At 41.8% G+C, this 16,181-nt stretch overlaps 1 protein-coding gene across 4 annotated transcripts in view; it reads right to left on the bottom strand.

The window, feature by feature from the left end:
• The window catches only part of nhsl2 (NHS-like 2), a 187,398-nt gene that overhangs the window by 77,652 nt on the left and 93,565 nt on the right, over nt 1–16,181 (bottom strand). The window contains exon 1 of one of the 4 annotated variants that reach the window (XM_039610133.1): nt 15,738–16,093. The exons of the other annotated variants lie outside the window; for them this stretch is intronic. Coding sequence (XP_039466067.1) covers nt 15,738–15,762 — 25 coding nt within the window. The 5' untranslated portion in view covers nt 15,763–16,093. Of the gene's footprint in view, nt 1–15,737; nt 16,094–16,181 lie in introns of those variants that run through there. 4 annotated transcript variants of the gene reach the window in all.

Here is a 16,181-nt window from a genome sequence, read left to right on the forward strand (position 1 = left end):
AGGTCATATTCTCTCATCCTGACAAAGCGATGGAGCCACATCCCGATTCCATCCACGTGTATGTGCGCGCGCCTCAGCCGGAGTGTAATTGAAGAGCCGGATGCGTTCATCCGTGTTTGCTAACAGGAACAAAGATCCGATTTTATGCTAATTACTGACGCACAGATTTGCGTCACTTTGATTGCGACGGTTAGCGAGACAAGGAGGTAGTTATCATGAGTCACAAGAGACAAAACACACACACGTTGGTTGGCTTCGTCTCCCAAACCCGCAACACGGAGACCCCCGTCTGTATTTTTAGAATTAATAGCCATTATTTTCTATGCAGGCTCTTATTATTCAGCCTGGCTGGAAACTGTGGAGACACATGATTTACACACACAAGCAGGTGGACACACACACACGTAATGACTAAGCCTTTCAGTCACTGTGCTGCACACCTGAGTGTGATGCTGCATGTTAATATGTGAGGGTTGGACTTCTATGGGTCTCTAGGTTCATGCTAATAAGGAAGAAGTGTGCCTGCTTTTTGTTTGTACTTTGATTGAAGGCCTCTGAGCCCCACTGAACGCTGCAGGGAAGACCTGTCCTGCCTGCAGTGTAGATGGAACTAAAGAGGGCTGGAGAAAGCTTGTGGAAAGCTGTAGCACAAGTTTGGAACCCACTAGAACTTCCTGTGATTTGATAATGTTGTTAATGTGTAAATACTGTAATCCATCCATCCTTGCATCCACTTTCTACTACTTATCTGGGTCAAAGTTGCAGGGGCATCCGAAGACAGTTTAAGGATATGATCTCTCCAACCAGTCCAGGATCTTTCCAGGTGATCACCTGGAAATATCTGGAAGCCAGCTCCTTTTTATGCAGAGGAGGAGTGACTCTACTTTCAGCTTTTTAAGGGAGATCCCAGTCACCCTGCCTCTTGTATGCACCATCATTGCCTACAAACATTGCCATTCTGCCCCCAATGTCAGCTTTATAGGCCTGTGTTGTCCTACCACTGTCTTGATTGTTTAGGCGATTAGTCACTTTATCAAACAGAAATGGACGTCAAAGTAAGAAGTCACTACTTTAAATCTCCATTCACACCTATGGACAATTTACAATCACCAGTAAACCTAAGTGTGTCTTTAGGCTGTGGGAGGAAGTCAGAGTACCTGAAAAGGACCCACACAGACAAGGAGAGAACATGCCAACTTCACACAAAAAGGCCCCATGGTGTTGGTGGACTAACCACCATGCCACTGTGCTGCTATAGTTATTGTAATGCAAATTCTCCTCAGACAAGTCTGTGCAGTCACAAAATACAGGCAAGCACATGGCCGTATGTACAGACCTCACACTCATCATCTGATAATGAAATTTATGTCACTGGGATCTGAGTGGAGCCTAGTGGACACGTAGGCATAAAAAATTCAACCACTCAAACTTCTCCTCGATAGAAAGTCGATCAACCTTATCCAGCAGATGGCGCAGTAACATGACACAGCTTCTGTCGTCAGTCAATCGTAGGGCTGACAAATAAGGTTGACGTAGCAATCAATCACACCTACAGCCAATGTAAAGCCACCAGTTAACGAATAGGCGTGCCTTTGGAAATCTGTGAACTTCAAAAGTAGCTGATGAAACCTGTAATCCTTTAATATTTTTACATCCACTCCATTAAGACACATGAAACTCTACATGTTGTATTCTACGGTAAAAGCAACAAACAGAAATGTGTCCCAGTACTGTAGATGGCACAAAAATGTAAGAGCTTCAGTGCGCATGCAATCTTTTTAAAACGTCATTGCTTCTGTGGTATGAGAAAATGCTTTGCACCGTTTGACTCGTGAGGCTTTGAGCTTTTGTTAAAGTATAATTTCATTCATCCCATTCAAAACACAGTGACAGATTAGAGTGTAAGAGGGCTAAACGGAAACTGAATTGTTATGGAAATTAAGTAAATGAAGTGAAACAGTCAACAGATTTAAAACTGAGAGAAATTTAAAGTCATTTGTGCCTTCTGACATCGCCTGTGGATGATGATGGTCCCTGATAACGCGTAACATTTAACATTTTCTAAACCTAAAGAGTTAAAACGAATCTTCCAGTCAGCACCTGCCAGTAAAGGACTGTTTGTAGATGTTTACAATCAGAAATGAACTCACGATGAGTCACACACAGCCTGTTACCAAGGGACACTGAATCTGGACTTTAACAACTTGATCAATTACTTCTCCTTTATTTAAAATAAAGACCAAACTCTGTGTGCTGAGGACACGTGTAGCTGCACGAGTAAGTAGATGGGCATGTGGCAAGTTTTTGTGTTCACCATCCCAATAATCCAGCAATGGTTATTGATGATGATCTCACCTAGCATCCTCCGCTGTCACACAGGTGAGGCAACAACATATAGCACACAATTCTAGTGACATTCACAACAATGCAAGCAATAAATGGGTGATAGCCTACACAACGTAAAGCTGTTCATTTCTCATAAAAACCACTAATATAAATGTGAATATCATATAACCAGTGCTTGCAAATGACATCAGTGCTATTTTGTGAATTCCTGTAGATATAAACGAAAACAAAACAGCGAGGTCTTATTTAATAAACCCAGCTGCTCCCGGCAGATGAAAAGCGTAACTTCTATAAATACAAAGCAGTCTGCTGTGTATGCCACACATGCATAATGTCCCTGCATATATTAAAAAGAATGTTAAACAAATCCAGATTTGTTTAACATTTGCTGATATGGCAGTAATATGGTGTGGACTATCTAATACCCACAGTGATCTAACATTGGCGGTGCTGCCAACGAGTGAGTCACATTCATTAGAGCTCCTGCTGAGCTGTAATCAGCTGTGAGTGCCACCTTAAAAAGGAAAGGAGATGATTTCTGACAGTCAAATGTTCGAGTTAAAAGGCTGATTTCCCAAAGCAAGATTCCTAATCTTTCATGTCATTCATCTTCTGCAGCCACACCACGGGCTGTGTACCAGCAACTCCCGACCCAAATATGAGCTTTATCTCCATTTCTGCTCCTCTCTAAACTACAAAATCCCCTCAGATCCCCTTAAAACTCTCCTTCGGCGCTAATCTTGCATAGTTAAGTGAAAATAAGGTCAGGAGCTGCCCGACTAACACACACTTTGCGCTTTACAGGCATGTAAAGTGTTTGAAGGTGCGAACGGAGGATTTGACAACAACAAATTAGCAACACGTCATGCTGAGGCCCAACGATGATTTCCATAAACAAATTAGATTAGACCAAATATGACCAACAGCCAATTTGAACTGCCTTCAGTTTAGAGAGGAACTTTCTGGATCACCTCACAGCACAAAAGCAGGGCAGGTGTCTGCTCTGTAAACGAGAGACTAGAGCCTGACTGGCTTATTGGTGGATCGATATTATCAGTTAGTATTGGCTATTTGCAGATCTATCTGCGTCTTGTGTCTAAAAGAAAAAATTATTGGCTGACACATTCAGTTATCAGATTTTTAAATAATTAAATATTGGTATTGGTCTATAAAACTATAATAGTTGAGCTCTAGAAGGTACTACTTTGGACTTCTCGAGAGTAACGTTGTGTGATTGAAAGTTCAAAATAATCCTCATTTATCTCATACGGGGCATTTGGTCCCTCGGTTTATCTTCTGTCTGAAACAGGCTCCCCTCGTTTTAACCCTCTGAGGTCTGAGTCATCATAGGTGATGACATTAACCCTAACCCAACCATAACCCAACCCTAAGCAATGAGAATGCATACTAAAAGGAAAAGTTCTTTTAGTAATTTGTTGTCTGAAGTCGTAGGGTTATTACCAATGGTGGTACTCCTGATTGGCTTACCCTCGCAAACAAAAGGTTTGAACAGTAGATGGGTGGGGCTGCTGTGCTCACAGTCACAGCTGTGTGTTCCTGGCATGACCACATCAAGAATATCCACTGTTGTTTGTTCATACAGAGCCAGAAGTAGAAACACTAGGAAGTGTATGCTTTGCTAATAAAAGCTAGATAACTTTAACAAGCACTAGACACAAAGAAGGTAAGAGATAGGTAGAGGTACTCATGAGGGGCGAGTAGGCATTCAGTATCTTGCCCGGGAACAGCTGGACGTATGTGGATTGGAAAAGCTGAGGATCAAACCTCTGACCCTCCAACTAGTAGACAGATGGAAATGCTTTGTTTTGAGGGGGAAGGTTTTTCTTGGCACACTTTTGCCTCTATCCCTACGATAGACCCAGGGCGTACCCCGCCTCCGTGACAACTGGGCTAGGCTCCAGCTGTCCTATGACCCTGATTAGATAAGCAGAAGGAAAATGGACTTCTGGCATGTTACAACCATGGCAACCATCATCTTTGAATACCGTTGCCCCTTTCCCCCATAAAGACATTTGATGGCCTCCTCTGCTCCCTTAATGACAAGTTTTCTCAGGAAATATCAATAAAGACAAAGTTTGACCACCATTAGAATAGTTTCTGAGTTTTTCCAAGGGTAGCTGCATAGGCAGAGACCACCTTCACTAACTTCTGATGCAAATCCACTTAGGTTGTTGTGGAAGCAGGCCAAAACATACGACAGAACAACTCAGTTTGGAAATGAGCTCAGTGTTGACTCCAGTAGGCTTTCAAGATTTAAAGGAATATGACCGTCATGACCAAGGAACTGGCCCTCAAAGTATCTCAATCTAGCAAGTGGAACCTGAAAAGGAAAACAAAACACAAACATCTTGCATTATGATTAATATGAAGGCTTTCTAAACTCAAATGCAAAGTGATCCATCAGATGGTGCCTTTCAAATAATTGGCAAAATGTAGACAGTCATAATTTAACTTAGATATATATAGGTGTCCCTTTCTCTAAGCAACTATGGGCCTCTAAAAATAAAAAGTATTGGCTATAAATGCAATTGTTGAGAAAGAAAAACATCAGCCCTTAAAACAGTCCACGCCCTGATCCAGTCTCTGCTTACTCATATCCATATTGTTATAATGGACTGGGTATCACCTTTCCTATAAATTCAGAATCAACAGAGTCACAAATCATCTATCAGGTTGATTGATAACACACACACACACACACACACACAAACACTGCCGATATCATTGCGCAGGACAAACACGGGCTGACTCAGCGTTGTCTGGCAGAGGTCAGGAAGTATGTGCGTGTTTATGTGTGAACACGAGAGACAGACGGAGAGTCCATATATCTGTCGATGTGTCCCTCCTCTCGCCCCCGAGGACAGGACTGCGGCAAACTGACAGGAAGTGATGTCACAGGTCTTCCAAGGTCAGTGGCTTCACCCATTCCTGTCCAATAAGCTTTCATGCTACACTTTCGCTCTCTCCAGTTCACAAGCATGCACACACACACACACACACACACACACACACACACACACACTTCCTCTGCCAAGGTCCCTCCCTGCGACCTTTTAACCCTATCACCTTAGGTGAATGCACACTCGTCCTGCTGTAAACCAATCAATCTTCCTTTAGGACTTTACCTCACACACACACACGCACACACACCCTGTAGCAGATACACATGTCCTACTGCCATATACACTAGGACACAGATGGTCCAAGGTATACTGTGCACACAAACCAACACCCAAAACAGCTGTTAATTCATATCCAAGGGGGAAAAAAAGAAAAAAAAATCTCCCAGAGCAATACAAAATTTCAAAATAAAAGTTTAATAAACCAGAAAGTGATAGTGTTGGCGACACGCAGCAGTTGGTCTGCAGCAGCCAGAAGGAAATCCTGTTTCACTGCCGAGACTGTTTCCTCTAAATGTAAGAAGACGCTACAAGGAAACACTTACTTTCTATTACTGCATCACAGCCACAGTACATGATGTTGCTTTAACATTTTATACCGAGTAACACTCGCTCGTGAATTTAATATTTCATGCTGCAAACCGTCAGAGCGAGCTGCTGCTTTAAAACGACGGTATATCCCAGCGCTTTTATTTTGGCCTCCTGCCACAGAGAAAGCCGTCATCCTCCAGCTGCTGCCGCACTGCTTGACTTGAGCAGTACAAACATGAGGCAGTTGGAGGTGTGATCAGAGCTACAGCGTGTTTTCTTTATATAACAATGGTGGAATTACTTAGTGTTTAGTCTGAGCTTTGGATTCGGATAAACTTCCCACCAGGTCTACGATGCAGTGGCTAGTTTTCTTGTACTCTAGTGGGAGCAAACAGCTGGATGACAGATGTGGACATTTACTACGTAAAAGAAAGAGGGCAAGAGATGAAGCTTTGGAGATTTCCAGTCTTAATTTTAAATGAAATCAAAGGAGCAAGGTTGATGTTTTCTGCATGCTTGTCAAAGAAGTTGCAGCTTTTAGCTACCTCTAATCCACCATAGCCCACACTGCAAGCATAATACCATTTCAAATCCAACTTTCAGTGCAATACATCTACTGTGACTCAAATTAAGTTAAAGTAGACATAGTGTTGTTGTCATATGCACATGTAGATAAACACAGGAAGTTTATGCTGTACAATTAAATTCTTATTTTGACAGACTCCTGCCACACAGCAGTCATAGAGACATTCTAATATAGTAAATAACGTATGATAAAAATTCAAATAAGATAAAAAATAAACAGAATAAGTATCAAGAACAATGAACCAAACAATAAAATACAGTTAGTCTGGTAGAAACCATGAAGCACTTGTAGCTAAAGAGCGATTTGCATTGGAGATGGTGGAGACCAAAACAGAGCAAAAAGCAACTCTGAGGTAAAATTCCCAAGAAGACAGATTTTTAAGAATTCAGAACATATATTTCAAGTCTGAAACTGTTGCTTTACTGTTGCCCATAAATGAAATGTTTTGGTTTTTGCTTGTATTCCTTGCACTGTTCCTTTGCGTATCATCTCAGGGCAGGTGAATAAAAGTAGTGAGCACAGAATTATTTCAGGCCAAGCAATCAAGCTCGGCCGCCATTCATCAGCTGATAATAGCTGATCTCCAGTCAGCCCATATCCACTTGGCTGACACTGGCACACTGCCTACCAAATACTTTCCTGTCCCTTCAAGCTGCTTTGCAACCCAACTCCACCTCAGCTCCCTCTTTTCAAGCTGCGTCTGCCTTAATTGGTGCCATGTTTCTCATCCTATCTGTTTTGGGACTCAGGTCAAAATTACTGCAGTCGCCAGTTAAATTAATTGTTAGAATAAAACCATCCAAGGCTGTGCTGTGCTTCCTGTCTGGCACACTTTGACAGTTGGTCTCATCTGTCAGAGCACACTACAGTCCCCAGAGTCTCCTTATCGCCGGTTGCCAGGCCCTCACATTTGTTTTGGCACACTTCCTCTACTTTCAGCCCACTGTAATAGAGTTAACCTTGTCTGACAGCAGACTACTAGCCCCATTAGGACCAGGTGACCGATAACCAGCTCCCGCTGAGACTTACATCCACAGCTCTGCCCATAAAGAATGTGTTTACTTTTCATTGTGCCCCTCTTTAAAGCTTATCCCCACATTGTGTCAGCACGTGTGGCGCTCTCACTGGGTTGACAGTGCACAGACCACCTCACCATACACCAGCCAACACATGCACATATTAACCCCGGAGGGCTGTGGCTTCTTGGTCAGATTACTTCCACCAGCTATTGTCTCAGATGCGAGCTTGACAGGAAACAGCACTCCATTTATTTCCTGTTCTCTTCCTGTTCCCCAGACAGCTCTAATAAACGTAAGCAGCACAGACGAGACCCTGTGCTGCGCCATGATCCGATGAGCCTGAAGATGAACAATAAATAACCACAAATTTGACTTCATTGGGCATTTTAAAAAATGGATTTGTTTCAATTCAAAGCCAAAGATAAATGTTAGATCACTACAAAAGTTTATGGTCAGCTCAGCAGACAGCACTGAATGTTTGTTGCAAAATGCCCCACACGACTTAAAAAGTATCAATAACAATATTCAGAGATTATATTTAAACAGAGCTAGGGCAGGAGCAAAGCCCTCCATACTGTATACCAACACAGTCAATGCATTAGCTTGGTGGGTAAAAAGATTCTGATTTGATACTTTGCCAAATCAAACACGTGGAGCCACCTGGCATGTTGACTCCTCGTGATGAAGGATCAGCCTTTTAAGGGTAAAATGTGACAAGAAGACATTTGCACACAGAATCTTTAGCTGATAGACATGAACAGCTTGTATGGATCGGTGCAAATGGAAAGTATCACTGCAGCGAAATGGTTCATTACAGGAGCAGAATGTAGATGTAGTTTGAGTTTGGTGTCTGCTATAGGCTCAAAACTCAGCATAACTTCCCTTTACAGAGAGAAACTAGGGGATTGACAAGCAAACATCCCCAGGAGCCTACAGGTGGATGCTAAGGGGGTGGAGGGGTTAAACTTAAAGTAAGGACAGCTGCAGAGGGAGAGTGATGGGAAATAATGAAAGAAAACAAGCTGTCTACCTGAAACTGCTTGCAGGCTTCGCTCGAGTTAGCACAATGTCTATTTTGGACAGAAAATTGAACATGTAGAATGATTCCTGTTTTTTAGTGTAGTTTATGGCCCATGCTTTTCTGCCTCATCATGTCACATAACTCCTCATTTTCCAGAATTCCTACAATAGAGGTGGAGAATGGAAATTTAACACGAGCCACTGAGCCACAGCAAACTTATTTCTTAGTGGGAAACAACAATACAGCAACAGCAGGCTGGAATCAAACATAATTTTCTATCAAATGAGAAGCAAAGACGGCCACTGTGTAGCCTGTGAATCGTTAGTGAAGTCCCATCATGAAGCCATACTGGGGTTTTGAAATTGACTACGAAAATGAGGGCAGCACTCACTGGTTGGCTAAAACTTTATAGTCAAAATGTTGTTAGCCAGTCAGCACCTGTTTTATCTAATGTTGATGACCAGGTTGTACTCAATATGTCTTGAAAATAGCAACCGAGCCCGTAAAGTGGGAAGGAAACTGTTTACTGAGGTCACAGAGTGAGAGCACCAAGAGTCGAGAGTGTTTAAGAGTTTACTTTAACTTCCCCTCACAACCAACTGGTTGCGGCAGATGGCCGCCCCTCCCTGAGCCTGGTCCTGCTGGAGGTTTCTTCCTGCTAAAAGGGAGTTCTTCCTTCCCACTGTCGTCAAAGTGCTTGTAGGGATTTTCGATGTAATATTGCAGAGTCTCTATCTTACAATAAAAACCACCTTGAGGCGTTTGTTGTTGTGATTTAGCCCTTTATTTTCTCCAGCCTTTAAGAATACACCAAACATTTCCTCACTTACTAAACATCTCAGAAAGAAATGTGGAAAATTCTTTGCTATCAAAGGGAAATGGATAAACTCCTGTTGTTATGTTAAGCTAAACTAATCAGTTATACACACATCACCTCAAAAACGTTCTGTAGCCTCAAAGCTGACAGCTCTTGGTTAACTGATGTCAAAACTGACTGAAAAACTGAAGGAAAAACTGCTGGACTGAGAAGTCAGAAGGAACACAAACACAAACACCAAGGCTGAAATGGAGCCAAAATACTTCAGGGAAAGTCACTTATGGGTCAAAGCCATCATTTACACGGCCATTTAATTCAGATTTGCACACACACAAATACACAGTACAAACATCAGGCTCATGTGCTGCAGTGAGATCTGAACACAGAGACGATCCCGCTGCTGTTAGCACTTTCCACCTGCATCAGAAAATTTATTGCAGCTGCCCGCTGTCCACTGATATCACTGCACAAATCACCTGCCCTTTGCTTCTGCTGCCTCTTCTGTAACCTTAAATTGAGGTCCAGTTTCAGTCCTTCTCTCCCTTTTCTTTTGCTTTGCTTCATCACTCATTACTTGGCCGCCTCAGGGGGGCTGTGCAGCAAGAAACCAAACCTCCAACTCACTCGGTTTTGCAGTACGGGCCAAAAAGTACATCACCAAAGTATGACCTTGGAGTTCAGCCGGCCAGCCAAACCCTGACATTTTTCATTATGTTGTAAAAATGAGGCTGATGTGAATTTAATTTCACATTATTACCAAGAATCAATCAATCAATCAAACAAACATATTTTCAGCTAAAACATAAAATGTAATGTTTTCAATCTATTTAAATATATTTTAAAGTTAAGTTATAAATGCAGTGTGATTGTATTTTAAACAAACATAGAATCTGTAACGTAAAGTTTGCATTCTTGTGTTAATTTATTTTGTGACTGATTTAGGCCTCAGTCACAAAACACTAGAGATCAGTTGGCAACTTCCTTGGTTTACTGTCACTGGTTGCTGGGTGAAATTAATTGCAATCATGGTGCTGCACTAAAAGTCTTGGCTGCTGGCAAACAAAGAAATCATCTCAGTGAGAGAGATAATTGCAACAGCTGACCAGAACTTGTCTGTAAATGCTAGATAGCTAATGCAAAGACACGGTGAGACCAACGCAAACTGTTCTCTATCAAAAGTAAAGTTGTGTCTTACAAGTGAGACTGACGCATTTCGAAAGTTGAGCGGGATCAGATTCCAGCTTCTGTTTTTTTGCTAAGCGAGTAGTTGGCAGGTGATTGCAGAAAAGTCAGCATCTTCTGTGCAAACTACACCACAGTAACCCCTCTACTAACCCCCCGCTATATAAAACTCTGGAAGGAATTTCATCTACCAACAGCAAACAACCTCCAGCAACAAGTTGGGGAATACAGGTTTTTCCATAAAGATCAAAGGTTGCTGGGTGGTTCCCAGTCTCTGAGGCCTTATTTATTTCAGATTAAATACTCTTCTGGAATAAAATCAACTTTTGGCTTTAAATTTATTGGTTACTGCTGGCATATTTTAGCCTTTGGCAAACTTATTATTTCCACCGACACTCTTCAAAAACTCCAACTTTAATTTAAATTAATAGAGTTTGAGTTTCTTTACTGCTCTTCTAAGATCACTGCAAATGTTATTTCTGTAAAGCGCACTGGAGCGAAGTATATTATCGGTATATAGAGTATATTTCAATACATTTCAATTTCACACCAGCAGCTCCATCAATTTCTGGTTGAGTGAGAGAGATGATTGAACTGTGTGTTCAGACTGTGGTTAAGCAGCTAGAGGACAGCGAATCGGACCAACATTCAAAAGCAGCTTTGTGAACTGTAAAGCTGTAATTTTACATGCCTATATAATTGTTGAGAAATGAAACAAGATTAAGACTTAATTACATGTTTGTTTTGTTTTCCTAAACTATTTTGTCACTTCTCATCAGACTGAAAAGGAAATCTTTCAGTGATAGACTATCACATAAATGAGGTGTAAATGTTAAATAAACATGCACATAAAAAATAAAAATACCAGGAAAACACTCAAAACAATATATGAAATGATTCTGAAGAAAAGTGATGGCTCCCCCATCCCCCACCATCACTAGATATTTCAAACAGAGGCGGAGCTAAGGTGTGGTCAAGGAAGGTCAAAGCCGCTAATATATACCAAAATTCGACCAACTATCTAGTCTTCCCACACAATCAATACTGAAGTTACTTAAGCTTAGCCTGTGTCATTTCAAGCTGAGATTAGACGACTGAGGTTTAAACTTCCAAGTCTTTAGTCTACTACATCACACAGTGAAATAGGTAGATCTAAAAAAACTGACCATCATATGGGTGTTTTACAGTACTACATTTGGGTCCATTTGCATAGGTTTTTGCCTATTGAGAGCGTATGCAACAGTGCTTGCATGCAGTCCTGCAAAAACCAACAGTACATAGCTCAGTTTAGGTGATGCTCCAACAAAGAAAATAATCCTTGAGGTCTACCTTGATACTCACAGAACTGTAGTTACATCAATAACCATGTTCTAGCAGTTTTTTGCTGACACCTAGACAGATTTTAACTGCTCCATCACCCATTAGCTGGTGTAATAATTTTATAATCCATCCATCCATCTTCCCCATAACTGCTTTACTGTTATCAGAGATGTTGCTATTCAAGTTATCATGGGGTATTAGATGGGTACACCCTGTACAGTTTGGCAGTCTGTCGCACGCAGAGAGAAAGACAGCTATTCAAATTCACACCTATGGTTAATTTTGAATCACCAGGTAACCTAACTGTACATTGGACTGTGGGAGGAAGTTGGAGTAGTTGAAAAGAGCCCAGGCAGGCGCAAGGAAACTGTGTAAACATCAGTCATGCCTGCTTAAGTAAATGACCCAAAAAAAAATGAGCAGTGCAGGAAAAACTCCATTACTTACTCCAGTGTGATGTGATGGTCTCACCTCAAGAAACCTTATAAAAATTGCCTGGCTCCCCCACTGACTTGAACACCTGGAAACTATTCATTTTACTAAGTAAAAAATGTTTTTTTTTCTGTGTCTTAACAGCTGTTACTCTGTCTCATTATAATTCTGATATTATTTGGATGCGATTCGACCTTTTTATGCATCTGCATCAGACCATTACTTCACACAAAGCTGCCACTGCTGCCTCCAGCAGCATCCATAATCTGTCACACTGAAGAAATCCATCAGTCGCTCGCTCGCCGCCAAAAATATAAAACTCCACTAAGTTTAAATTAACACTGCACAAACATGCCCTCGCTCCTCTGCCTTCCTCCTCCCTTCACGGCCGTCACTCAGTCCATCGCAGCCGCGGCCCAGCCGACAATCGGGGCACCACATTTAGCAACTCATCTGCATAAAAATTCAATGATTTCTTTCTCCTTTCATTTTCATATTAAATTGGGCAGAAGAGGGAAAAGATCGAGCGTGTAAGAGAGAGAATGAAGAGGGAAAAAGAGAGAGATAATGAGTGCGGTGTGTGTGTGTGTGTGTGTGTGTGTGTGTGTGTGTGTGTGTGTGTGTGTGTGTGTGTGTGTGTGTGTGCCTTCGTTCATTTTTCCACACTGGAGTGTAAAATGGTGCAAAAGAGAACCACAACTGAGTGTGTGTGTGTGTGTGTGTGTGTGTGTGTGTGTGTGTGTGTGTGTGTGTGTGTGATATTGTAATGGCTATTGGAAACTACTGTAGCTTAGTACCAAACCACAAGCCAAAGTCAAAATGCACTTTCAGCAACACACTCAAGCCAATATATTTGTGTGTGTGTGTGTGTGTGTGTGTGTGTGTGTGTGTGTGTGTGTGTGTGTGTGTGTGTGTGTGTGTGAGCCAGACACACACACACATCCTCAGATGACCTCGGCTGACCTTGTGGGTCTGCAACAGCCATGTGCGAAGGCTTTCTGAGGGTGAAAAAGACACGCAAAGTGCAAAGTGTGAACTCCTCGACACACAAAAAGCCTTTCAGAGGTGATGAGACGCTCGCAAACCTGTCTGCCTCCTCAAGTCACCCCAACAGCTCTTACAGCAAAACCAAAGTCTGCTTAAACTCGACTAACGTCATGAGCGTTGCACTCTAACTGTTATTTTTCTTGTTGTTTTTGAGTTAAGTGATTATTAATTTTGTGTGAAATGTGAGAAAAAGGTGAAAAACTTCATTTCATACAGACCAAGTTGATATATTCAAATTAGGGTTGAAGGAAACGGTTCTAACTGCCTGACCTGGGAAGCCATCAGCTAGCCTGCTAATTTGGCTTCTGCTGGCGGAAACTTCCAACTTCCAGTGGATATCCAGAACAGCTTATGATGGATATCCTGGCCAAGACTTCCTGCTCTGTTCTCCAGTTATTGCTGTTAATATATTTTTTAAAGGGTAATGAAAGCCTTATGGGGAAATAATGGCTCAGCAGTGGTAGCTGTGGACTGCCCGTCTACCTGCAGAGAGCTTCTGCTGACAGACGGGGGCAGTGTCAAGAAAATGTGGTACAAATGGTCTGATTGTGATGTTGCTGGTCCCTCAGCCAGCCAGAAGAACAAAGTTCTGACATACAAACAGCTAAAGTGAAACCAGAGTGTTACAAAGAGTCTAGTGTCCACTGGAGCCACCGTCTGTGCTTTTCCTGCTGGATGTTTTGATCGTTACGTTTTAGTTTTTCACGCTTCTTCGTTGTCACTACCAGGCAGTTTGTCAACCAATCAGCATTCAACTGACACACAGCATCATCCACAGCGAACACCATGCAGTTGGGATTTTAGAGGGAGCATATTTGTGATGGTTGGAAACGTCTCTCCAAAGTGAATACCTCTGCAAACAGACACAATCACGGCGAAGTAAAGTAACAGTTGCTATTAGTTTGGAGATTGCTCTTTTGCTCGTCACACAGTCTGTTTACATGCAATGTAACCAAACTTGGTTGGAATTTGATTGGCCATTAGAACTCAAACAACAAATGGAAACCAGTTAGTTCCTAATGAACACCGAGTAGTGCATTTGCTTGAAATGTCCACTCCAAATAAAAAAACACTTGCTTCAAAATCACAAAAATATTTATTTATGATAATATATGAAACTCATAGCTGATAAAAAAAGTACCCTCAAAGATCTGTTCCCCACAGAAACAGACTCAGTGCAGCAGCCAACATCAAACCTGAATAAAATTCAATGTGAAATAACTGTCCGTGACTTAAAGTGGGCGGGTCCTGAGTTAAATGTATTTTAGCTCTGAGATGAGCGACTGAAGCAACTACCAATGGGAGGGAAGGACACCTTTAATTGCTGGTGGTAAATACATTAGTGGGTTTTCTGCACGACTGGACGCCCTAGTGTTCTTTTTAGGGACTACACGAGAGCTACAAAGTGACTATGCATGGTAAGAACCATCTCTTTGTAGCTTATGATCAAAATCGATGACACTTTAGATATAAATGTGTGTGTAGATCCAATACTCTGTACACTATCAGAGCAGATAAGAAAACTAAGAATTTAAATTTTAGTAAGTAACACACATAAAAAACCATTTAATTTCTTTCCAAAGCAAACAATGTGTTTTTGTCTAAAATGGAAAGTTTATTATTGTTTATGACTCATTTTTATTTTTCTTGTATATTTTATCAAATAACTGCTCTTTTCAAATGTGAACAATTTGTATTTTCTATTTGTTATCTTAACTTTTCTTTCGCTTTAACCTGTTTTGTTTTTGGCCCTAATTGCTGGCTTCCTGTTTGAATTTAGCGTTTTGACTTTGAAAGCAGTTTACAAAGCAGTTTGTTAGACAAGCAAAGAGGCTTTAAAAACAAAGTTATCATCAGTATTAATGTGGTTAAATGCTAAACTTCCAAACTCTGATGCTTCTGACCAAAAATTGGGGGGAAATGTGAGTAAAATTATGCAAAACACATGGAGAATATTTCCATTTGATAAGTGGGTGCAGATCCTGGAACAAGCTCAGAACACGATTTCAACACTTGAAAATAATTAAGGTGAAAAATGAAGAAATTAAATTATTTATTGATCTTTAAAGTGATTTAATTCAGCTTTCATCCCAAAGCCTGAATGGGAAACCTCAGTTTGCTCTGTGCTGCTTTTCATTGTTTTCCCTTTTCTAACATCCTGTGAAATTCAAAGTGGCAATGACAAACACCAGGCACCACGGTGCTGCTGCCCCTCACAGCACACAAGTGTTCACTGCCATGCATGACAAAAAATTTAGCCTCCTAATGGCAGAAAAGCACCCAAGCTACAAAGAAACGCACCCAAAGCTAAATTAAACACCCCGAAATGAGGCACACATGCTACATGGCAAGCACGCCATCCTCACCAACGTCAAGTGTAACATTCCTGAGAATTTATAATCATCACAAGTAGCTGTGCTCCTGGTTTCAGTACCACTCCGCTCCCTGCTCCAACTTTTTCTGCACTTTTCATCCCTCCACAGAAAAAAAAGAAACCATTTCAAACGTCTCTTACCCGGTCTGGCCCAGAAAACTTCCATGTCCGAGCTTCTAAAGTCTGTCCGGCACACCAACTTTCACACCCATGTAGCCTCAGAGGAGGGAAAAGAGGAGAGGGAGAGAGGGCAAAAAGACCAAGAAGAAGAAGAAGAGAAGGAGGAGGAGGAATAGAGGCCAGCTGCCTGTTGAGGTAAACCCAGTGACTCATTCAGGCTGTGGCTCCAAGCGTGTCAGCAGGCAAATATGAGCGAGAGAGGGGGGAATAAGATCCAGCAGGACCGGAGGGGAGAAGACGGAATAGTGTGCAGGGGGAAAAGGACGCGTTCTGTCAGAGGGTGAGAGAGGAGAAAGGGAGGAAACTGATGGTGCCCAGTGTTGTGCCTTCCCACTCCTTTTTTTTCCCACCCTCACTCTTCCTCCCCCACTTCCAGCCACTTCCCCTCCTTCTTTCTCCCTCGCT

Source organism: Oreochromis aureus, linkage group 3 (assembly GCF_013358895.1).
Source record: "Oreochromis aureus strain Israel breed Guangdong linkage group 3, ZZ_aureus, whole genome shotgun sequence".
Taxonomy (NCBI): Eukaryota; Metazoa; Chordata; class Actinopteri; order Cichliformes; family Cichlidae; genus Oreochromis; species Oreochromis aureus.